The sequence below is a fragment of the Mugil cephalus genome, chromosome 1, assembly GCF_022458985.1.
Source record: "Mugil cephalus isolate CIBA_MC_2020 chromosome 1, CIBA_Mcephalus_1.1, whole genome shotgun sequence".
NCBI lineage: Eukaryota > Metazoa > Chordata > Actinopteri > Mugiliformes > Mugilidae > Mugil > Mugil cephalus.
In genome coordinates, this window is record NC_061770.1 from 40,132,989 (window position 1) to 40,157,547 (window position 24,559).

General features: G+C 43.8%; 1 protein-coding gene across 3 annotated transcripts; it reads left to right on the forward strand.

Annotated features, from left to right (window-relative positions):
- The first annotated feature begins 2,335 nt into the window (after positions 1–2,335).
- Positions 2,336–21,990, forward strand: LOC125019861. Of its 3 annotated transcripts, none has more exons than XM_047605090.1 (11): positions 2,336–2,427; positions 13,067–14,514; positions 15,053–15,300; positions 16,403–16,599; positions 16,727–16,887; positions 17,084–17,187; positions 17,456–17,516; positions 18,496–18,584; positions 18,928–19,050; positions 20,109–20,209; positions 20,311–21,990. In XM_047605090.1, the coding sequence occupies exons 2-11, from the start codon at positions 13,095–13,097 to the stop codon at positions 20,840–20,842; spliced, it is 3,036 nt and encodes a 1,011-aa protein (XP_047461046.1). In that variant the 5' UTR covers positions 2,336–2,427; positions 13,067–13,094; the 3' UTR covers positions 20,843–21,990. The 3 variants fall into 3 exon arrangements, with proteins under 3 accessions (XP_047461046.1, XP_047460947.1, XP_047460858.1); XM_047604991.1 differs by lacking the exon at positions 2,336–2,427 and adding an exon at positions 9,259–11,190; XM_047604902.1 differs by lacking the exon at positions 2,336–2,427 and adding an exon at positions 9,259–10,820.
- Positions 21,991–24,559: the final 2,569 nt, after the last annotated feature.

The following is a 24,559-nucleotide window of genomic DNA, read 5'->3' on the forward strand; positions in this document are numbered from 1 at the left end:
CTATAGCACACAGTTAGCTTAGCTTAGCATATTGACTGAAAATAGGAAGAAACTGTCTCTATCCAAAAGCTCACTTTGTTTAATTTCCACACATAGCCACCTTCTGTCATTCTTTACTTATTTGAAGCTTTTTTTTCGCCCCCTCCATCATACAGATTGTGTTCAAGGATCAGCCTCTCCTGCTAACACCTTCTCCACCCTGTGGCCACGAGACTAATCGTAATGCTTTCTCTCGCTTCCTTCTGGTAATAAGAGCAATTAATACTGTCAATGTGTGCGTATGTGAAAACATCCACATCAGTCGTAACCGTCAAATGGTTCTTATAACACAGAATACATTTATTTTTTTTTTTGTTCTAGATCATCTGAAACTTTTCTTGGGCACGTCCTATATTCAGTTCGAGCCAGAAGCCGTCCCAGCTTATTCAGCCTGCGTAACATCACAGTTTTGTCATAAATACACATGCAACCAGAAATAACTTTAAATGGAGGCGGTGGACGGCTCCTTCTGAAGCAACGTCACATTTTTTGTCCACATATGTCTATATATATATATGTTGACTATATATCCAAGAGTTTTAGCACAAGGTAGAATTTGTCTGGGTACAAGTACAGTATATAAATACTTCTAATAATTATTATTTGGAATAGGACTAATACAATCTTCTCTGACAGTGGCTGATATTAGGCATTAAAGACCCCCAGAATTAAAAACAAAACAAAACCAAAAAAACGTCTATATTGTACACATCTTCTGAGTTAGCTTAATGAACATTCATGATGGTGCTCTTGAAGCAGAAGTGCATAAGCTAAAAAATAAATCACGTGTTGGGCTGTGACACAATTATTAGAAAAGAGGTGAAATTATGTCTTGTTTTATCTGCTACTTGGCCTATTGTCAGAGCGTAGCGAGTAAGCGACATAGCAACAGGCTAACATAGTTATACTATCCATCCTATTTCACTATTACATGGTGATATCGTCACCATCATACTTATAAACACATGACATTAGCATATTTTAATCTCTTGCAGGTTTTTACTTCCTCTTCTTTTCTATTTTTTCTGAACCGGGTACGCGATGACCTCTTCTCCTCCATGGTGTTAATTTGGTAAGAGAATTGGAGAACAACTACATTACCCATGAGTCACGTATCAGATCGTGGAAGGTGGCATAAAACCGATCACACAAATATTTGTGGTTGGTTGCCCATGTCGCCCGTACCTAAACCCGCCTCCGAGCAGAGCAGATGAATTCGTAGAACCTTGGTTACATTCGTAACTTTGTAACTCGTTGACTTTACCATAAACACAGTTTTCTGTAGGCCAGCAGTCGCATGTCTCATACTGAAACCTCAAGGTGTGTATAGTTCAGAAGTTAAAACTACATACTCATGTATTTATTTATTTCTCATTGAGAAGGAAGATGAGAAACTCACATTTTTAGCTTCCACAAATGGGCCCAAAGGCAACAAGGTCAACTTGCTTATTTAAAATGCTACATCTTGTTGGTTTAAATTACAGTTTCATAGGAACCTGTTAGAAATACTTTTTTGTAGTTTAAGGACTTAGCCAGACTAGCTGATTCCCCCTGCCTCCAGCCTCGGTGCGAAGCTAAGCTAACCAGCTGCTATCCGTAGCTACATCTGCAGCGCACAGCTATGAGGATGGTATTAATCTTCTTATCTTGCAATCTAACTCATGGCAAGAGAGCAAATAAGTGGATTTCCCCGGTTGTCAGGTATCTTCCCCTACCCTTTCACTCCAGCTATGATAGAACTTTATAAGAGATAACCTCCCTAATAAAAATAGTGACAGATTCACTGGACGTAATTTGGCGACGGTGACTTCGAGATCTACAAGCTGCTTGTTTCAAAGTGACACGCTGGTTATAAGCACTGGGCTTCTACGTGCATGGGTGTAAGTCATTAGTGTGTGTGTGTGTGTGTGTGCGTGTGTGTGTGTGTGCGTGGCCCTTTAACTACCAAGACCATAGACCATAGAGAGAAAATGAGGGATGAGAGGGGAGAAAAAAACACCCACTCAGACTGAAAGTGTACTTGTGTGCACGCATGTATGTATGTGTGAGGTTTGAACCACACACCGGGGTGTTTTTCTTTTCTTTCCAGCATCACTATGACACAGCTTGTAACACACACACACACACACACACACACACACACACACACACACAAACACACACACACAGTGGTGTTATGACAAGGTGGATGAAAGAGCACAAGATCAACTGAAAGAGCGTCAGGGCCGATCGTCTTGGGTGAAACTACATCTCCCTCGCTCGTTCACCGTCCCACACTCCTCCCCTTTTCTCACACACATGTCTACCTACTAGCAGACCACACACACACACACACACATGCACCTCACCGCTGCTGGCACATCTGACCGCGTAATGACAACTTAACCGGTAAGAATACTCTTTTTAAGTCTTTCTTTATGATGTTTACCTACGTAGGATCCAGGTTTTGTTAAGCGGGAGTGCTCTGAATACCTTTAGAGGAACTTGAACCAAACACATGGCCCCAACGTTAGCATTATTAGCATAGTGTAACTAAAACACACCTGTCTCCCGCTTATGTGGCATCATCTGCTGTAGCATTCATCCTAGGGAGCCATTTTTGTTTAACTAACTTAGTCAATAAAATGTACAACAAGGTGCCACATTTTTAGAAATGTTATGTTACATGATTTGGAGATACATCCCTTCAAAAATCAGTATGATGCCACATTTAGTTTGTCAGACTTTTGCAGTGAGGCCGCTGAGATTAGAACTGTACACAAAGATGGAGCTTCGAATTCATATCGCATGATTTCTTATACATTTATTGCATTTAAACTGAACATAACACAGCATGACGGCCTAAGTCACAATTGAACGTTTTCAAGAAAGAACAAATACAGTTTTTTAGCGAGCACATTGGTATTTTTATTGATATTGTAACAGTAAGCCAAGAAATTACTTAAGCAATTATGCTATTAAGCTAACGCCGTATCAAATATGTATGTGAAATGTGTGTTGGTATCATTCTATATCTTAAAAGTGTCTGATTCGTGAGTATATGCAAAATCCGAAAAGGATGCTACTTTTATTCATCCCTGTGGTGGCAAACAAACATTACTTAGCATTTCGACCCGTTGCTGTTTACACCAAACATGGTCATACACAGAGAGGCTCAAAACCACAAGCTTGTCTTTGTACATTGTCAATGCTTTAAAGATTACATGGCGTGATAAACCAAGGCCTCAGCGCACCCTCGATCCTGGCACAGGCGGACACGGCTGCCAGAGAAAGGCCCACATGTAATTTTTTGAAGTGATGTGCATATTAGATAACAGTGTGAAGCCATTTCTGCACCTAGAATTTTATGTTTCCGAGGAGTCGATTTGAGTTCACACCATTTCTTGCCGCAGGTGTGTTGTCTTGGAGAGCTGTTTCACATTTGAAGTCTCTCCCAGGTCAGGTGGACCAGACATTAGGTTCAGTGTTTTTGCATTGTTGCTATTTTTGACTTCCTTCGATTTTGTGACCTTCTTTGACATCTGCAGACGTAACGGGGTCAACAACTGCTTTTGTGTTGTTGGGTGTTTTTGTTTTTTTTTTCTTCTTTTTTTCACATTAAGAAGTAAAATTTCAGTGTCTGTACCAACGAGGGCCCAGAGTGAAAACGTCTACGCTGAACATCCAGGACAGAACTCATATTTAGATTGTATGAATGTAGATCTGGCTTTGGCCCTTAATACAATGAATTAAACTCCAGTTTAGTTTTATAGTTATTGTAATTACGGAGAATTCAAAAGCAATATTCCATCATTTATTGAAGTTCATTGACGCCGTTGCGTTACAGTGGGGAAAAAAATGCTCGGCGCTGAAATTATTGCACACGATTTACCCTCATTAAGTTTACGTGCAGACGAGTTTCACTTCCTACTGGTTTCTGACTTTAAATGTAAAAGTGTCTCAGCATAAAACATATTTACGCAGCAGTTTTCCCGTCGCGTCTTTTTAAAAGTGCTCGAGGCTTGTTAGCTTGCGTAGCTGCAAGTCTCACTGCACATCGTCGATGCTGGAAGTCTGGACTCTGGGCCTCGTCCCGGCCTCTAACGCGCCACTAACTACTGACTTGTACGATTAATGATGATTATTGCAGTCTTGGTTTTACGTTTGAGATCATGTCGATGCTGCAGAGTAAGATCTTCTCTGAAGTCGTCTCTCTTGCAAACAGCCACAGGTTTCTGCTACATAGTGTTTCATTTCTTTTCCCGTGCAACTTCAAAAGTTCTTCGAGGGCCTTTGCAGAGACGCGTCCCCACCAGATGATGCAGGATGGGACCAGAGTCTTTTGGCTGCGCATGCTCTAGCTTTTACTTGCCAAAAAGCTGATAAAAGACTGATTTTGGTTCAGTCGGGTCATGGAACATTTGTATCGTAGTTTTCCCTGCGTGTATTCTTACAAACCTCGCGTCATGTGACTGTTTTTTTTTTTCTCTTCTTGACAGCGGTTTTCTGCTTTGCCAGTCGCTTGCTTCGCCATGAAGCTGTGGCTGGTGAAGCATCCGGAAAACAGTTGTTGTGTGCGCAGTGTCTCCCTTGTCAACGGTGGAAACCTGTAGCTCCCTTTCAGTTGCTGCGGTTGTGACTTTTCCCTACATGCGTGCTCTGTCTAGGTATCTTTGCGCTATCGTGTGTCACTTTGGATGACCTCAAGGACTCTCCATTTAAAACGCTCCATTATCTTGATATTGTACTTCCTCAGCGCGTGTGCATGCAGCATGAGTTCACCGATAACACTTTGTTTATCGCAATTCAACTTTTGAGCGACCAAAATCGTTGAAGCGAGTGATGGTACAGCTGAGATGGTTATCTTTAGGTCATGTAAAATCTTGGTAATCCTGAAGTTGAAGTTTTAAAAATAACACGAAGCGTTCTAGGCCTTTGTTATTGCCGTTTTGTGATGTTGTAGCCATGAGAACGTCAGAGTCACGGTCAGGTGTGAAATGGTTGGATACTGGAGGTTACGTACACGACACTAGTTCAGAGGGAGAACATGTAGTGATGAAATACGTCCATGTAATCAAGAGCAGACACAACTATGGGAACATGCGATGGCAAGATCCTGGGCATCATCGCACTTGATTCTTTTTGATGTGGATGCACCACATATTACACAATTGATCATCGTCAACCACTGAAATTGGATATTGCTTCAAGCAAACTTTCCAAAAGTGATTTGTCAGTCAGTTAAAGAGTATTATGGTCAGCTACGGGAAAATATAAAAAATGATCTGTTTTCACAGATTTTAAATGTCCATAAGCTGTGTGTGTTTGTGTTTTTGTTTCCACTTTTTGTCATGCAGACGACGCGGCAGTGAAGAACGCGAAAAGACGATATTTACTTATTACTTATTAATTTAGTAGGTCATTTTAGTTTACTTATATTTAATTTACAGTTTACTTATATTCACTTTTCGTAATATTCAGCAGTCCGTCGGTGGTGAATGTAATATTTAATATAATATATATTTTAAAGTGAGTGCGGTTTTCCAAAGTAGAAAAATGCTGAATCTAAGTGTATTTTATTACATGTTCGCATGTTCAATAGCTAAGCGCTATCACCATTGTGCATTTCACTGTATTTGGCCGTTACCTGCCAACTTTTTCAGAAGATTGCAATATAAGAAGCGTTCAGCGAGGAAGCCGTCTGGTTCTGTTGAGATTTAAATTGATGTTCATCTTCATTTTCCTCTTTTGGTAGCAGCATTTAACAATTTTTGAGAGCGGGACTTGGACGCTCCTAAATCCCTATTATCCATTAGCCCGTGTGTTTTGGCCTCGCAGTCACGGAGCTACTACGGACTGAATTTGCGGAAATTAGAAGTCGAACCATCCGTGAGTGGACGGTGGACAGTGGAATCCAATTGTAAATCTAATCTCTTAAAACCGGCGTCCAGATTGTTTTACCTCACGTTCAGTCGACCCCTTTGACCATTATTTAAGTGGAAGAAAATTGAGGCCGGTAAGTTGAATGACTTGGGTCTCTTCTCCCCCGGATCATCCCTGGATGGTGGACGAGAGATTAAATGACGCGTGCATATGTATTTTGCAGTTATGTGTATTACCAGACTTTAAGCGGACATATCTGTAAAGTTGGCATCTGTAAAGCCCATGCTACACACATGCACATCACACATCATGCAGCAGTTAAAAATCACAAGTTTGAATTGCACCAACTTCATACATCGTGTGTGTATGTACGTACGCCAAGGTGTAATGAAGGTGTTGTAGCTCTCCGCTGAAGCTTGATGAGGTCTGTACCTCTTAAAAAGTTGACTTATTGTAATGGCAGATGGCAGTTTCGGTTGATCCGTAGATTGGACAGGGTTTAATACCCACTGTTGTCTAGTGCTTCAAGACGAAACAGGCGACATTCGAATGTGACAACGCACGTCGGAGCGAAAGCAAACGAGGCAAAGTGCTGAAATTGTCGCATCCAGTCTGTTAATTTTAGTTGCAGACATAAAATACTATTTTACGTCGACATGAAAGTTGTCTTTGGCAGTCTTCAGAAGTCACAGAGCAGCGCTGCATGCGCGCCCGTATGTGGCGGAGTCCCCGTCACCTTGCTTGCTGTTGTGAGTTTGTCGTGTTCTTTAAAAAACGTTAATGGGGCGCCCATAAAGAAATTGGACCGTATTCGGGCCCATTGTATTTTTTGACGGCTTGAAAATAACATGAAATGCTGCAGGTTTTGAACTTCGTAGCTACTTTGTCTGCATATCGTCTGAGGCCGTGTGTGTGTGTTTGCATGTGGAATAAATACTAATGTAAAATTCACATCAGTAAAAACGCATAGATCAGACTCGACTGTAAATCATTGCAAAAACCACGATTTTACATGAATGTGCAAGTGAATTAAAAGGAACGCATTATTTTCTTTCTTTGGCGTTTATCATGTTAAATTGTCCCGCTGTGCTAATTCGAGTGCATTTGTGTACTAGTCGATAAACAAATGATGTTAAGTGAAGAGGAGCTTTTTGAGAAGTGATTTGGCACACTAACGTCTTTTGTGATGAGCAACAGTTTCACATCTCCGTGTTCAGTATACTGTATTATATACACACTCATGCTCTTTGGCATGACTGTGTCATAACGCGTGAAGTTATAATATTGTGGAGCACTGGACTTGGTAACAAGGTTATCAAGGGAGAGTAAGTCACTATAATCGTTAAACTGCTGCTCATCCAAACAGATAAACAGTCTCTGTTTAAGTTTAAGTTCACTCATCCATTCAGGTTTCTCAGTTCCTGCCACTCGTCGCTCGTTTTACCCAGAGGCAGACAGAGACGACTCGGAGAAGGGACAAAAAAAAAAAACAAATTAAAAAGAAAAAGTCCAGAAGTGCTCGTCTGTTTCCCCCTCCTCTGCTCCCACTGGTTTTTATGCCGAATTTGAGAGAAAACCAGAGAAACGTCTCCCCCGTACACACTCCTCCGCACTCCCCTTCCATCCTCTCACGTCGTTTTCATTCACACATTTTTCACTTTTTTTTCGTTCTTTTTTTTTTTTTTTTTTTTCAGTGCTCCCACAAACATGAATGTATGCAAATGTGCGCTCCCCGGAGACATGAGCAGGCTTTGCAGGTTGTGTCAGTACGTGGTGATTTTCAGACCTAAAAAAGGATTTGTTTAAGAGGCCTCATTAAGACAAACCGAAAAATTTTCGGCCATGATGCTCGTTTTTTTGCAGCACGTTTTTTTTTGCCTCGCCTGAGACGTACGACAACGTTGTAATGAGGAGGGTTTTTGAAGTTGGCACTTCAGCTGAATTCAACAAGGTAGAAACCGTGTTACATAAGCATGGATGAAAAGAGAGCGTCAGAAGAAAGCTTTAGGCTTGATTCTTAGGCTGCATGTTTCAGATGTCTAAAGAATCTTGTAAAACCTGTAGCTGCAGAAAACAATTTGTTGTAAAGGCAACTTAGACATAGATATTGACAATAAGAGCACTTAACCGCATCTGAAGCTCTTCCCGCTGACCAGAGCCTCCAAAGAGAGGACAGTGTCTAACAAATCACCGTTATATCGCTGAGGCTACGAAATATGCTAATGTTGAGGTTGTCTGGTCAGACTCAGTTTGTCTAGTCACCACACTATTATCTGCTTTATATGTTAATGCTGAGGTTTCCAGCTATGAGATGCAACACTGAAACTAATGACTTGAGTAATTAACACGATCACCTACACAAACGGCAACACGCCTCAGGTTTGGCTGGATGATGAACCGACTTTAAGCCGGTGCACGGATTTGGTTTGAAATATTCAAAATGGATGCTTGCACACACGCAGAGCTGCTGCTTTTTTCTGACTTGGCTCAGGAAAAGGGATCGAGAAGGACGAGATCAGGCGATCGTCAGCCACAAATGGCGCGTCTGTCTGTCCTCGTTCACGCGTCGTGAGTGTGGACTACGTCGCGACCAGGGAAAGGTGTCAAAAGGTTATGATCCAAGTCACAGGTTGCAGATCTGATCTCGTCAGCTCGGTAAAGGAAAGCACTTTGAGAGCGGGCTCCTTCTGCTCTGATAATTACCACATAACAGCTCGCGATTTGTTAGTTTGTCAGAGGCGCACTTGTGTCACTGATTTCAATCGTAACGCAGCTGTTTGCACCGTTTTTTTTTTTTTTTTTTTATTGTTGTTTTTGTTTTTTTCTTCATACAACTCTTTTTCTAGACGCGCAGCATAATGCAGCATATTGACTTGACACAGTCGAACGTGGAGCGGGGAGGCGCTGACACTTGCAGCAATGTGAATGTGCTTTGCCACATTTCACACCTTTATGTTGTCAATCATTTTCATTTGATTTTTAAGTTCATTGTGTAAAAGACATCAAGTTTTTTAGCCAAGTAACGGCAGCGTGTAACGCGGTTAGACCGAGCGGACGTACAACCTGACAGTATTCTAACCAGCACCCAAGCTTTGTTTTTTAGTTGCTCAAGCTTAATGCAGATTCGTTTTAAATTGTACTACCGCCAGATAAATGTGTGTGTGTGTGTACGTTCTTGTTTTTATTAAGTTGTGGGGGCCACACTCCTGCGCATCACCTGTGCTGTGGGGACATATCGTACCTCACCATTTTTTTTTTTTTCTGGGAGCATTAAAACCTATTAAGACTCGTTTCGGGGTAAAGCTTTACATTAAGGTGTCTTGTGACGGCTGGGGTTAGTGAATGCGTTACGTCAGCGTGAAGACCTTCTAGAGATAGCAACACAAGTTTGCGCGTGATTGCGTGCATGTGATTGCATTGCAAAGGTAATAAAAAAATGTGCACGGTCTTGTGGACCCGTCAGCGTGGTCACGTCTGAGGTTTGCGAGTAGACGTCTCAGGGCCACTGCGTTACATAACAAAGGCAGAGAGCAACACGGTGCCATGCTAAAGGTGTTCGACACCTGGGCGCCCGTCTAGCCTGTGTCGACTGCATGTGTGATGGCTCAGTGGGTGGGTGTGTAGGTGGGGCGGCAGGGTGCTTAGAGGGTTCCCTGAACCTCATCGTTTGTCGCCATCTTCCTTCCTGTTTTATTCTCTCTCATTTCCTGTCAGCTGACTCAGTCGGAGAATCTTAATCTGGTAAACATCTATGCAGCCGCCTCTGCACACGCTCTCTCTCTCTCACACACACACACGCGCACACACTTACAAAATGTACTGTAGCCGCACTCAGAGAGACGAACCACACATGTACAGGAAAGGCACAGCCAAACACTTTTAACATATGTCTCATGGTCAAATCACTTTAGTGAGGTCAAAGAAAGTAGGGCTTTGTCAATAAGCTATATGTATACGTTAGTAACACTTTTAAATGGCATGTGAAAATATGCTAATGTTTCAGGAACTGAACATACTTTTTACACATCTCTGTTTCTCATAATACTCAAGCGATACTTGCATTAAAAAAAGAAGGTAATTTCAGGAGAGTTAAGAAAAAAAAAAGTGGATGGGACATTAGACCCCAAAAAAACAAACAACAAATGAAAGGGCAGAAAGAAAGACAGAAAGAAAGAAAGACAGGCAGAGAGATTAAAAAAAAAAAAAAAAAAAAAGAAGCAAGCAAAAGAAGAAAGGACTAGAGACAACAAAGTTGGGCACTCGGTGAGAAAAAGAGACGCAGAGTGAGATAAGGACGGGCAAGGAGACGGAAAGAGAAACAGAGAGATGGAGGAGGGGGGCAGAGAGATAAAGATAGCTGAAAGGAGGGAGATCCGTCAGCGTTTGTTTCCTCAGGATGTGGTTACCACGACGACGAAAAGGCAGAGAGGCAACATCACTACCCGCTGGTCCTCTTTGACACCTGCAAGTGTGTGTGTGAAAGTTGGTGTGTGTGTGTGTGTGTGTCAGTGAGTAACTAAATGAGTAGACGTGCGTGAGTGTGTGTGTGTGTGTGTGTCTGTGTGTGTGTGTGTGTGTGTGTGTGTGTGTGTGAAAAAGTATGTGGTCTGAGTACGGGTGGTTGTCATGTGTGTCCATTTTGCTTTAGGTGCTCTGTGCGTGTGTGTGTGCGTTTGTGCGCTGGAAAGGATGCACAGTGAAAAGAAAGAGAGCGAAAGAAAGAAAGAAAGAAAAAGGAAGGACTGAGAGGTCGAAAATCTGAAGGGGAAACAATCAAACGCGACGAGACAGTGCGCCGGAGAGCAGAACGAGAAAGAGTCAGAAGAACGATGAGGAGAATCAGGAGAGCTGTAAGAGCCCGAAAGCATGAACAACACGGGACGAACATACGCGAAAAGGAAATTAAGCGTCAAGAACTGGTAAAAAAAAAAAAGAGAAAAAAAGAACCCGACAACCTTTATACGTGTTAAGTCTATTTGCCTGTACATTTCATCTTACTTCATTTCTCTCTCTGACTCACTCAGTGTCCTATTTAGAGCAGAATGTGGTTTCAAGAAGAAAGATAGAAGATAGAAGAAAAAATGACGAAGAATTTAAGATTCAATGCAAATATCTGCAGCTGGAGTGAGATTTAACGTTTGAAATGTTGTTTTTATGAAGGAAGTATTGTGCGTCACGGTTAAAATGGATTTTTATTTTTTAACTGTAATTGAAGTAGGGTTGTGTTTGCTAGAAAAATCGCCGTCTCTTCATGGCTTCACCCGAATCATAACTTCATGCAGGTGTGAGGTGCGTATTTTCTTCACGAATGTGTTTCACACGCTTACAAACGCATCTGTTAATCTGACGCTCGGTTTGCACCAGTCGGCGTGCTGTGTTAGCATGGCTGCTCAACAGGAATGTCAGTGGCAAGAAAGAAAGTGGCGCTTAATTTGGAGTTTTAAGAACGCGCCAATTCTTTAGGAATTTGTGCTCAAGACTAAAGGGTTACGAGATAGTTCACGAGGGAGTAATTTCAGGGTACCATTTTGTAATTTACAGTACACAATTTTACAGATGCCAGTGTGAGAAATATGTGAGTATGCGTGAAAACATGGGGTTTTCAGCAAGCCTATTTTAGCCTGCAATTAATAAGTACGCTTTAGACAATGGTTTTGTAGAGTTAAGGTGCTCAGTTTAAGAAACATGCCCGTGTTAAACCAAATCATGGGACTTATTTTATTATTTTTTATTATTCTGTGGGCCTTTTCCAGTAACACTGCTATGTGAATGCTGCAAATATTTTGTAGCACTTTGCCTCACAGATACAAGTTTACCTCACAGACTTATGTGTTGAGAGGAGAGAGGAGTTAAGTTCACTTGCCATTATCTGTGGCTACATTTGCTAGATCTACTGTATGCACGTCGACGACCATCTAGTATTTTAAGCTGATGACGGATCGGACAGTCAGCTATTTTTGGACCAGGTTTTGAGTTTGCTTTGTTTCACCAGTCGCTGATCCTTTACCACGGAAGTGTCTTGGTCGACAGTCCACAAAGTAGTCTGTTCACAGCGGTGAGAGATGGGCAATTTTTTCTTACCTGCGAGCACTGACTGAAAATGAAACACAGCAGCAGATAGGCTAGCAATTGTTGAGTGGACGTGCTTGGCCTGCTGAAACCAGCAAATTTTAAATCAGCAGAGAGGTAGGTTTGTATAATGAATGTGCCGAACTGATTTGAAGGCTGACATCGGCCGTCTCTGGGTGGGCACTGATTGGACAGGACTTGGTTGTGGAACTGGGGACCTCGCAAATAAACTGAATCATAGTTGCCGTGGCTAATGGCTTTGTAGTCAAGTGGTCTCATGTCAAATGATAATGCTGCAGGTTTAAAACAGTATGCCGATACCCTATGGACAAACAAGGTGCACTGTGTTTTTCAGTCGTGTTGGAAATAAAATATCCATACTTTATTCTCTTGTATGCTGCTCAGTGTAATCTCAGTCAGCGGCTCATCTGACAGCAGCACAGCATCTCTCTTCCTCTTGCACTGAAACTCTCTCACAGTTGTCTACTACTAATTTTGGCTACGTAATATTTTTGTAAATATCTTCCAAGTTCCTATTAACCTATTTATATGCAGGTATGTCCTTTGTTTTCAGAGCATCCTCGATTAGACTAATCTAGACTAGCGCAAGTGGCTGTTTCGTGGTTTAATCCGAGGAATTAGATTGTGTGAAAATGCATTGAAATTCGTTTTAGATTACAAATTGGGGGTTTAATTTCCACATTTACTAACAAGCTGGTTTTGGAAAGAACTGTGCCGTCAGTCCTCAAGCAAAGCAGAATCAAATGGGGCGCATGCTTTACCTTCAGAACAGTTAAAATTTATTAGCCTATACACGGCGGTAAGGCCTAAGGGAGGTGGGAGTTGCGTGGTCTAGTCTAGACGGGTTGTACACGTAACATCCACATGAATGCCATGTCTGACAGTTTTCCAGCAGAACACTGTATTGTCACAAGATGCTGAATGTCTTGTACTCCTCCTGTCGGTGCTTTTAATGCTGTGCCTGATCGGTGTACAAATTATGCAGTTGGAAAATGCTAGAAACCCAACTAGGTCACACCGTCAAGTGTAGTACAGATACTCAACGCCGCTCTCTGTTTCTGTCTGTCTCCTCCAGGCACTCTAGCAAAACCCAGCGAGCCACTATGGAGGATCGCCCGTCAGCACAATCCTTCTCCAACCACCACCAGCCTCGCCACCGCCCGTCCTTTCCCGTCACCGTGCCAAGCTTTCACAACTCCCAAGTGGAATACCCGTCCACTCAGCCCGCCCAGGGTTCCCTGGAGGCGTACGGGAGTAGAGGGGAAGAATCTGCAACGTCGTTCCTGATATCAAACGCCTCGCCGGGGTCTAAAAGAGGGAGCATTGGGGCTGACAGAGTCTTCCTGAACGCCGGCCTTAGCAGTCTGGATGGAGATACTAGTTTAGGGGGCCATCTTGATGGTGATAACGGGTTAGGCAGCCATTTTGATGACTCTTGGTATGGCACTGTCAAAAAAGAAGTTTGGGATGATGGAGAGAGTTGTGAGAGTCCTGCGGATGAATTTCCTGCTAAAAGTGACTGCTACGTAAACACGAATGATGTCTTTTACACAATGAACTGTGCCAGTGAGGAAGGAGTCAGGCATAGAGCCAGATCAAACTATAATAACTATGCTCATGTTAGCTGTGAGGCTAAAAGTGAAGCAGCTTACAGCAGGGAGGCTAACATTAGCCACTTTACTAAACAGACTACGTCCTGCAACAGAAATGGTTCAGGGAGCTTTAATGACAGCGGTGTAGAGTACTGTAGGACGGATTCAAGAGTAAGCGAAGGCTATTTGGGAAGAGAAGAAGATTATGGGTCCAGCTGTGGCTCAGGTGAGGATCAGATTCAACCGGCAGAGGTTGACGGACACTGGCTCAGTATCTCTCCCTCGAGTCAAGAAGGCAGATGGCGAGGAGCTGCAGACGGCCACAATTTGGCATCTGGATGCCTACCGCAGAGATCGCTCATCAGCATCAACAGCAGGACGTACACTCAGAAACTGGACTCCTTCTCCGAGGCTTTCCTCTCCCAGCGAAAGAGACGATACCCCGGGATGCCCGGCGGAGATTCCTCCGGACCAATTTGGGAATACGGAATCGCGAGAGGAGAGAATCCCACACTGGCGAGGCAAAGTTGCGCCTTTGACACAGACTCTTACATCCCTCCCTCCTCCTCCTCGTCTTCCCCCGGTCACCCCTCTCTCCCGTCTTTCCCCTCTCCCCCCACGTCGTCTCACCTCATGTCTTCGGTCCTCAGTCCTCCCCCCACACCTTTACCCCCTCCATCCCACTCGCCCTCCAAAATGGACTCTCCCAGTGGGTTTGCAGGCACCGGACATTCGGTTCAGCAGGGAGGAGAGCCGCTCGGCACCGTCCAGTTTTTCACGTCTCGCCTCCCACCCGTGCCCTCTGTACACCCCCCTGGGATGCTATGGAAGTTTCCACTGCTGTCACACTGCTTCCCGCAGTCGTCAGGGGACCCCGGCAATACTGAATGCAGCCTAAGATCCTCCCATGGCGACGACTATGGTAACACAGGTAACGCCTTGAACGTTTACTTTTATGAATGAGAGTATGGGGAAGAATATGAACTAGTAAATTATAAAATCCAGAGTCTGTTAGTAATGTTAAGAAAGAAGAACAAATGGCCGGCAAAAATGATAAGGTGCTTAAATCTGAGATTATTTAAATGAACTTAAATGCACATAAACCGCAGGTTAATACCCACATGTAAATTTACGGGACATGTGGGTTTTCGTGGGTGTGTTCGTGAAATTTCCAGTTTCCCACATGCAAATGTCAGTTTCACTTTTCATGCTTTCGCAGGTAAAATTCGTAACATACATCATTTGTGCAATTTATGGCACAAACACCAGTGCAGAGCTACTGTCTGCGCACTGCGACCCTATGGGGTTTTTCAGAAGAAATAATGTTTCCAAACGACAAACTGATTATGTCTCTCCCTGATGTAACGCTTTCCTGTTTACACAGATAACGCTGACGTTTACTGACTTTTGGAGCATTTATATATTCACTTTTCTTTTGCAACTTTCTCTCTTTCCCATATTCCCACCAGCCGCGCACAAACACCTCCAGTCTCCCGAGTCGCTGTTCCCCTCCTCCTCGTCCCATCATCCGTCCGTTCACCCGTCCAGAGCCCTCTGTGCCTCCACTGGTCCACCCCTCCAAACCCCTTTCCATTTCCAGCCTCGCCAGACTCACGTCTCCGGCCAGCGTCACGAGGCGGTGGAGAGGATAGCTCCTTGCATAGTGACCCAGAAAGTGAAGAACGGACCAGCAAGTGTGAACCAAGCACAACTACGGGTACGGTGTCACAGATGGGGACTCTGGGATAAAAATTTAAAGCCAAAGCAAAAGCAAGCTCATCTATAGTTCATGCTAAAGCCAGAATCATCGAATCATCAAATCATCATCAAATGAATCCGGTTGTGTTGTTATGAGAAGATAATGCATAGCTTTAACTTGCTTAAGATAATTGTATCTTTTGCAGAATTATGTCTTATACTAATTTATGACCTAATTGTTTGGTGCGGTAAGCAAAAGCTGCATTTCAGCCACAGCAATCATGGACCAGGGGCCAGCATCTAAAATTAAGTTCAAAGAAAATCATTTAAACCCCCCAGAAAACCCCTTGGAACTTTTTCCATAACAGGTTAACTCACACAACCAACAATCAGACTGAATCTTATCTTTGGAACGTAAGCTTAAGTTCCTAGGACTAAAATTTCCAGGAACTTACATACGTGATTAATTTTTTCTTTGCCTCTAGTTAATCTCTAGTTGATGTTTTGGTGAAAGGCTGTAGGAAACCCGTCCGCCAAAAATATCAATTCATCTCGCGCAAAAGCCGCAGAAGTACGTTTTTATGCCTCTATGTGTACTCGAGACGCAATAGTAGCAACGATAGCTGGAATGTGAAAACGTGACATTGTGCTTTCGGGTGCTCTTCTCCGTAAACAGTTAGAAAAATCACATTCTCATGTGTTGAGAATGCGGCACTGCCAGCTTTGCCTTGACGTCAATCTTCCATCGGCGGAGCTCAGGAGCCCGAGTTAAGCGAGGCGGCAGGCGGCACTTGCTTTTAGCTGTGGAGGCTGAGCAGATGTGGTGGGCGGACGCCTGAATTTAGTCGTTTATCAAGAAATTACGTGAGCTCTGACTGCATTACTGCCTCTAAAACCACAGTCTTCGCCAGAGTTTTTATTTTTAGACATGTCATCGTGCAGACGTGTAAATAAGAGAGACCTGAATTTTGTTCAGCTTTGACTTTTTGAGTTTCACACATGGAGATCTTGGAGATACAAGTAACGTAAACGATCCAGCTGTATTTCCGTCTTTCGTTTTTTGACTGTGTGTTTATCCAAAAAGCAGACTCTAAAAAAAATCATTGCGTATGTTCTCGCAGGGACAAGCCACTCCAATCTACACCGGAAAGCCGTTCCCCAGTGTCCTTCAATCCGGCAGGGGCCAGAAGAGGAGCCGTTACACACCACGGCCGCTCCTCAATCCAGTCCGCACAGGGATGGGGCTCTACTCCTCCGTCTCGTCTCTCCATCACAGAGACGAAGAATCAAGACAGGAAGAGGACTGCGGCGTCTCGCCGTGAGTAAAACTCTAGAAGACTCAAGAATAAAGAGGGCCAGGGAGCCCTAGAGACATGTTGGTACTTTCGTCTTTACACTGTGGCCTTTCATGTCTGTATTATATGTATCACTTCCCTCCTTTTCAGATGCATCAACGTGGGTCCTGATTTCCAGGCCGATCTCCCTCCTTTCTTTGCGGACCGTGAATGGTCCGGGGTGTGGCTGCCCGAGGAAGAGTCCCCACGGGAACAGTTACTCTGGAAACCGTGGCACGAGCTGGAGGACAGCGCCAACTCACAAGACCAAGGTAAATGTCAGAATGTCATACGGTTTGACTCCCCGAAACCTGTGGCTGAGAGCGTGTGCACGCGGCTGAAGGCGAACGTTTTCTTCAGCCTTCAAATGTCACCAATAAAACTTTATGCAAATACACCCACTGTTTTATTGTCCCCACAAACACCGACCGCTAATGCTGCTTCGTGTTCTGTGCTTTCTACACACAGTGGAGAAGCTGCTGTCCATGTGCAGTTCCAGCTGCCTACCAGGAGGAGGCAGCAACACGGAGCTGGCTCTGTACTGTCTCAACTACTGTCAGGGGAACACAATGGTAAGAAGTGAAACTTAATGCTCCATTGATTATTTTACTCTCCATGCCCACTCATTCCCTCAGGTTCATCATTCATCCACACATCGTGCCTCACCCCCATGCATCTTTACTCACCCATGCATTCTATTGTCACTCTTTCTCTCTTTATTCCCTCACTATTTTTTCTGTCTGTCGTACTCGTTCATTCATATCCAATCGATTGTCTCCAGCACCACTGCATGCCTCATCTATTTCTTCTTTCTGTCCTCCATCCCTCCCTCCTGCACAGGCCACACTGGAGATGCTGTTGTTCTCACAGCCCTCACCCACAGGAGACTACCACTACTCTGGTAACCACTGACTTCACTATAACTCTTGGGTTCCCTGTGACCGTTAAAGGAAAAATTTTATCACATAGCGAAGAGTCCCTCGCTTAATAAATGGCATATGATGTGGAGAACGACAGGTGGAATAAGTCAGAAGCTCGCAGGCGAGCTTGTCACCTTCTGAAACAGCGATTTAAGTTTCTTGAAAAGCGTTCTTGGGAATAGAAGTTTTGGGTAGTCACGGTGGAAGTGTGGTAAACACCAAACAGACTCGTTGGCTCAGGTAATGTGAGTCAGTGTCAGTGGCAATGTCACACGGGCCGTACTGTTTTGGATGAAGTGACGACACTTGCAGTTACCACTTACATCCACAGGTGTCGCCAAAGAGAACACAAGAGAGATCTCTGTGTTTCTATATTTATTTATTTTTTGTACCTGTAACTTTTGTCCGATTTAAACAGAGGGCAGTTACAATCTGCAGTTGTATGCATGTGAAAAATTGTGAATCGGCAAATAGTAACTATCCCCACTGTCTGTATAAAAGAAGGCATTGTGGAAACCTAAACTGCCTTCTACCAAGAACCACGCAAAGTACAGAGAACACATTGTTCTTCAGAGTATTGTCCACTCAGGTGAGTGTATTCCTTGTAGAGAGGGGTGATTCGACACAGTTCGGGCCCCTTGACAACAGCTTAACAATGTTCACTTGTCTCGCATTCCTGGCATGTTCCAGGACCCCCCACTCCTCCCCTCCAGCTCTGATGCTCTGGATCACTTCAGGTTTCCACTGACAACAAACACCCCCTTTTCTGAGTCTTGCTGGACTGAAAACTGTGTCATTTAACTCTCTTGCTGCATGACTTCCACCTCTGACTGCAGTGACTGAGTTATTGGCATCGAAGCACGTCATGTCAATCACGTGTTTTATTTTTGTTTGTTTTTTAGGTCATTGTTAGTCATGACCTCTTACTCCCTCCCCTCCTTTCTCTCTCCCTCTCCATAGGCTGTGATGCTTGGACAGACACTGAAAAGAGTCTCTTCAATGCAGCTCTCGGGACTTGTGGAAAAGACTTTACACTCATAGAGAAAATGGTAAAACAACTATTAATGCAGCGATGGTTATTGAGTTTAGGCTGCTGCAGCTGTAAATATACTGTGTGTATATATATAGATAGATAGAGATAAATATATATAGATATAGATATCACAACATCATAGTGCACTGAAAAAAAATACAGTCTGAGTGATGCAGAGATGAAGAAGAAGAATTTTCACCAGTCACAATTTGATAAAACCTGGACATAATGTCACTGTTTAATTAAAACAGTATTTTAAGTTACAAGTCTTTTCTTCCCGTAGAGACAAACACAGCGAACACTGACTGACACTGGTAGATGCCAGTTAACCCAGAGTGGTGTGTGTTTTTTTGTTGCAGGTGAGGACTAAGACAGTGCGCCAGTGTGTGGAGTTTTACTACCTGAGCAAGAAGCTGCTGGACAAGCAAAAGAAACAGAAAGAGGAGGAGAGCAGAGAAGGAGAGGTGGAGCAACAGAAAAGTGTAAGAAGGCTCTCTCTGCATATATCATTTTCACCCCTTGTCAAGATCTGATATCTAGACTGTTGACATTTCTTTTAGTTACCTTTTTTTTTTAACACATGCCGTTTGTCATGTAGCCTCATAGGTCTTCAATGGGGGGGTTTGCGACCCCTGGGGGTTCCGCAGAGGTACTGCAGGAGGGGGGGTTAATCAATCTTTGATTGATTAGCCATTTTTTAAACATGTTTTTTTTTTTTTAATTTTCTCTCGCAAACTTACACATTAACATGAGTCCATCATATTTTAGTAAAGGGATAAATGGAGGCAGAAGACGTTATCTTTCAGTCAGCACCGTTTGTCACAGAGCGCCACACTAGCTCAGACCTGTCAATCTAAACCTCCTGTACACGTTAGGCCCCGCCCCTATCGCTGCTGAGCCATATTATACACTGACAATGTCAGGTTCCCCGCAATTGGCTGAGAGCCTTTTGAGTCCTCCAGGTGAAATCCAGAAGTATGCAGCAGTATTAGCAGAAGAGAAGCTAACAGTGCAGCTAGCTCCCGTCAGCCAACTACTGAGGCCACAATGGATCGCTTTGTTTTACTTTCTTTATTTTTAAGTTTCATATATATATATATATAATGTATGTTTATGTCAGGTATGTTACGTTTACGACAGTTGCACGGCCACCCTACTGCTGCAAGTTTGACATAAAATAATGAATATTGGAGCCTTTGTATTATTTGAATAATGTATATTTATAAATAGCACTAGGCCAAATTTAATGTAGAACACATGTATATAAGGTAGAGGGTCCCTACTTAATCTCTTATCAGTTTTGGGGTCCTTGGTCTGAAAACGTCGAAGACTCCTGTTGTAGTGTTTAGATCCCTGATGTTACAAATAGACTAGCAGAACAGACTACTGTGCTTTCTGATGGAAACACTGTGATGAACCTGAAGCTTTTGTGTAGTCTTTTATAATGAGGTAAAAGCAGATGATTATCCATCGTGGAATGCAGCTCAACATGTCACAGAATCACAGAATGCTGCTCGTCTAAGTGGTCTTCTTTTCATAGGTGACGCCCATCTGTCAGCCAGTGGACAGACAGTATTCGGTGGAGGAGGCGGTTCCCGTGCCCTCATTGGCCAGCTTCTTCCCCTGCAAGCTGTGTGGCAAGTGAGTGGGACCAGTCACAGTGTGTTTAGCTTCAGGGCCGAGCCAACAGATGGTTTAGATTTTCAAACCTCCTTTTTCACTTCTGTTTCCCCTCGCTGCAGAATGTTTTACAAAATCAAGTCCCGTAATGCTCACATGAAGATCCACCGGCAGCCCCAGGAGGACTGGAGCGAGAGGCGGCTCCAGCACCAGCTCCTCACCCAGCGTCTGGCCCTCACTCGTCCCGCCAACCTCATCCCCGCTCCCAGCAGCAACCTGCTCCCGTCTCAGCCTCCAGCTCTGACATTTCCCTCCTCAGGCCACGCTGGAACGCCGAGCAGCACCAACGGCAATGCGAACGACGTCCACAACTCTGTAAGCAGTAGCAACCCCATCGTTCCCAGCAATGTCCTAGATCCCAGCACGGCTGTAACGTACAGCAGTAGCATCGCGCCACCAAACTGTCATTTAATCGCCAACGTTGACACCAGCGACTCGCACCAAAGAGAACCGGCCTCCGTGTTACCCTTCCACCCGTCATGGGGCTCTTTTGGACAGCCTCCAGATCCGGCCGCCTTCTACTGCAACCTGGACGGGAAGGAGGAAGTAGGAGCTGGGACAGTGCCGGGAAAAGAGACAATCAACTGGCAGTAAAGCTCCAACGGCAAAATGCATTACGACCACAATCAAGGCTGTGTGTTTTAATTCAGACTCCTTATCTTTTACTATTATTCAAACTTGAGTGCTTGTTTCAAACGTTTTCTTATGTTATAAATTTTGCACTTAAATGTCTTACGTATTTAAATGTTTCTCACGCATTTGACATTTGAATAAAACCTGTAACCATACAATTGTTTGTTACAATTGAGCTTAGCTTTTTGAGCTTAGCTTCCAGGTTGTGGGTCCGTATTTTTATTTTTTTTTACAAATAAACGTATGAACGTTCTGTTCTGAATTAACGTTAATGCATTTAACCTCAGGAAATATATTTCCAGAGGGGCCCCTTTAAGGGAGACAAACTAAACTGTGCCCTGTTTCCAAAAGGTCTACATTTCAACCGAGGCCTTACAAAGATACACAAAAACAGGCATGCACGCATAGACACGCACAGCTTGTTGAAAGGTTTTGATTTAACACCATAATGGGCTAATATTGACCTTGGGAAACCATCTCCTCTCTTATAACTGTCTGAGTGCCCAGAATTGTTGATGGTTAACTACAGTGACCATGTGTTTGTGTAGTGCAAGTGTGTTCTGGGAGATGCCAACAACTGAGGGTGCTGAGTGGTAGCGTTCAGCAGGTCAACCGTAATTTATGTAAAAACGGGGCACCACGGACAAATGTCCAGTCCAAAACAATATTTCCTTTTTGCACTGGCAGAATGCACCTTTTAGAGTATAGTGCAGAGCAGATGTTTGTTCTGTAGTGATTGGGTCAGTTGTGTACCTCATGCTCCCAGCTGAAGTGCGTTTGTCAAGGCCGGGAGTGCTCTTTGATCCCCACGACCACTCTGATAATGATAATGGTGTTTGTAGTTTCCAGGTGTATAATGTGTGCGTTAAAGTGCCTGTGCGTATGTATGTGGTGGGTACATTGTGTGTTTACCCCCGTTCGCCTCTGATAAACGTTAACAATGGCCTTTAGAGTGGTTGCTCGTCTGAAACACTCCCTCCCCCCGATGAAAGTCTATGTCCGACACGGTTTGCCTGCCTTTTTTTTTTTTTTCAGATTCTAACACTGACTGAACTTCCTATCTCTGTAATGTATAGTGCAAGCTGTAAATAAATAAGCCTAGCATTTTTTTTTCTCTTCTTGATCCACTTATTCTTCTGCACTCTTGATCTAGGGACAAAGCAATTGATACAGAACAACTTCTTATCTAAAAAAAGTAGAGGTTTTGGATGGTGTGTTTAAGGGACTCACCCTTAAATGCAAATCTTTAATAAGGTATAGGTATATGTATATGTTTGTTGTGAGCAGTTGTATATAGATAACAGCAAGAGGCCTGACGTAAAGGTGACGTTCAGACCAACCCGGTGTTTACTCAGCAACAATGAACATAGCGTGAAAACTTAATTGAAAACAAATAAGTAGACCATGACATCTGAGCACTGGTGATCCTAGGTTTTTGTGGGCCCCAGGCAAACCCTACCAACCCTTTTAGCTATTACAGTTTCAACTCATCTGGGAAGGCTTTCAACAGGGCTTAGTGGTGGATTTATGGCAAGTTTTTACCATTATTCCAGATTCGTGAGGTCAGACACTGTTGATGGATGAGAAGGCCTAGCTCACGATCTCCATCTAATTCATCCCAAAGATGTTCTATTGGGTTGAGGTCAGGACAGTCAAGTTCCTCGCTCATCCGTGTCTTTATGGATCTTGACAAAATGTCTTGGCATGCTAAGGCATTCAGAGCTCCTTACACTGGAACTAAGGCGCCAAGCCCATCTCCTGAAAAGCAACCCTGCACCATAATCCGCCCTCCACCAGACTTCACACTGGCACAATGCAGTCAGGCAAGTAACGTTCACCTGGCAACCGCCAAACCCAGATTAGTCCATCAGATTACCAGATGGAGAAGCATAATTCATCACTCCAGAGAATGCATTTCCACTGCTCTAGAAGCCAGTGGTGGCGTGCGTTTGGTGATGTATGGCTTGGATGCAGCTGCAACCCATTGCACGAAGATACGCTGTCCTAATGTCTATACGCTGTTCTTGAGCGAATCCGAAGGCCACATGAAGTTTGGAGGTCTGTACTGACGTATTGAAGTTGGTGACCTCTGTGCACTTTGCACCTCGGCATCCACTGACCTCACTCTACCATTTTATGTATCACTTCCTCTTTGTTATAATACCACTGGCAGTTGACAGTAGAATATTTAGTGGGGTTCTCACAACTAGACTTGTTGCACAGTTGCCATCCTATCACAGTAGCACCACGCTGACTAGGACTAGGTGCTTGATTTTATACACCTGTGGCCATGGACATAATGGAACACCTGAATTCAGTCAGTTGAATGGGTGAGCAAATACTTTTGGCAATACAATGTACTTTAAGGGGTTCTCACATTTTTCACGGGGCCACAAAGAATTACTTGTTTGTCCTGATGCTCCACTGGGAACTACTTTTGTTCTGGCAAAGACATGCCGGGCCAGTCGAATCCTAGGGCTTCACAGACATAAGAGGAACACCGGCTTATAGTCATACTGATAATCAAACTCAGAATTAATAAATTGCTTAATGTCAGATACTTTGTAGCTCTGAATTGGTTGAAATATGCCATGATTGTAGAGAAGAGTTAAAGAGTAGTAGTTAAAGGGGCAGAGGGACACCAGACCAATGGGGAGAGAACAAGCAGAGACGTTACTAGGCAGTGGTCATTCACCTATTCATAGCTATCAGCTCTGTGCCAGTTGACGGAGCCGGTGACCCTTCTGCAGCCCGTTCCCACTTCCTCTCGTGTGCTGCTCACCCATTTTTCCCAGGCTAGAGCTCTGACGTTAAACAGAAACACCTTCAAGGCCACGGTTGGAACATGCATGGAAACGCCCTCCTAATCCACACACAGTACAGGTGTAATTACCACAAAAGGAATGCGTCAATCAGAAATGAGGGACAAACTCGTGGCGAAGTTCCAAACAAGCAACAAGATACGTAGGGAGGTAATGGCTGCGACGAGTGGCACTTTTGCCGAGAGCACGGAGAGGTGAGAGGCGACTCTGCCCTCCTTGGAAAAATGGGTGAATCCATTTTTACAGTTCAATCATGCACAAGATAATGCACACTGGGGCGTGCCCTGTCTTTGAGACAGTTAGATCATGGCCTCTGTTATGTAATAGTTGCCAGAACTGTCACATATGGGCAGGCACAACATTATGACCACCTTCCTAATATTGTGTCTGGGTGGGATTTAGGTCCTATGGGTTGAGGGGAGGGGCCTCAGTGGATCATCTCACAGATACCTGATCAGTTTGGGATCTAGTGAATTTGGAGGCCAGGTCAACAAATGTATTTTTGAGTTGTTGCTAAACCGATCGGTGCACATTTTGGGGTCAAATTTGCCTAAAGGAATGGAAACGACAACGCTGCTTCAAGTGTCTTCTGGGTCTCTTGTTAGGAACATGAAGCTGAGAAGTGGGGGACCTAATGGGCATGAATTTACTAGTAATTAGGTGAATCTATGTCGATGCACGGTGAAATCACCTCTGCTAAAAAGCGAACCATTGTAGAGTTTTTAATATGCAATAGAACTAATAGAACCTTGTGCTGTTCTTCATGTTTTTGTGCGTGTGTCAGGCTGCATCCTGCCGGGGATGTCTGCTGCCACCAAGGAGTGTCATTGATATGAAGTGGGGGTGTCTGGTCTGG

Excerpts from the sequence above, each read along its gene's own strand:
- LOC125019861 (XM_047604902.1), top strand. The coding sequence starts at position 10,768 with ATGAACAACACGGGACGAACATACGCGAAAAGGAAATTAAGCGTCAAG. Across the intron at positions 10,821-13,066 it reads AAATTAAGCGTCAAGAACTG|GCACTCTAGCAAAACCCAGC; the intron begins GTAAAAAAAAAA and ends TGTCTCCTCCAG. Across the intron at positions 16,888-17,083 it reads CGCCAACTCACAAGACCAAG|TGGAGAAGCTGCTGTCCATG; the intron begins GTAAATGTCAGA and ends TTCTACACACAG.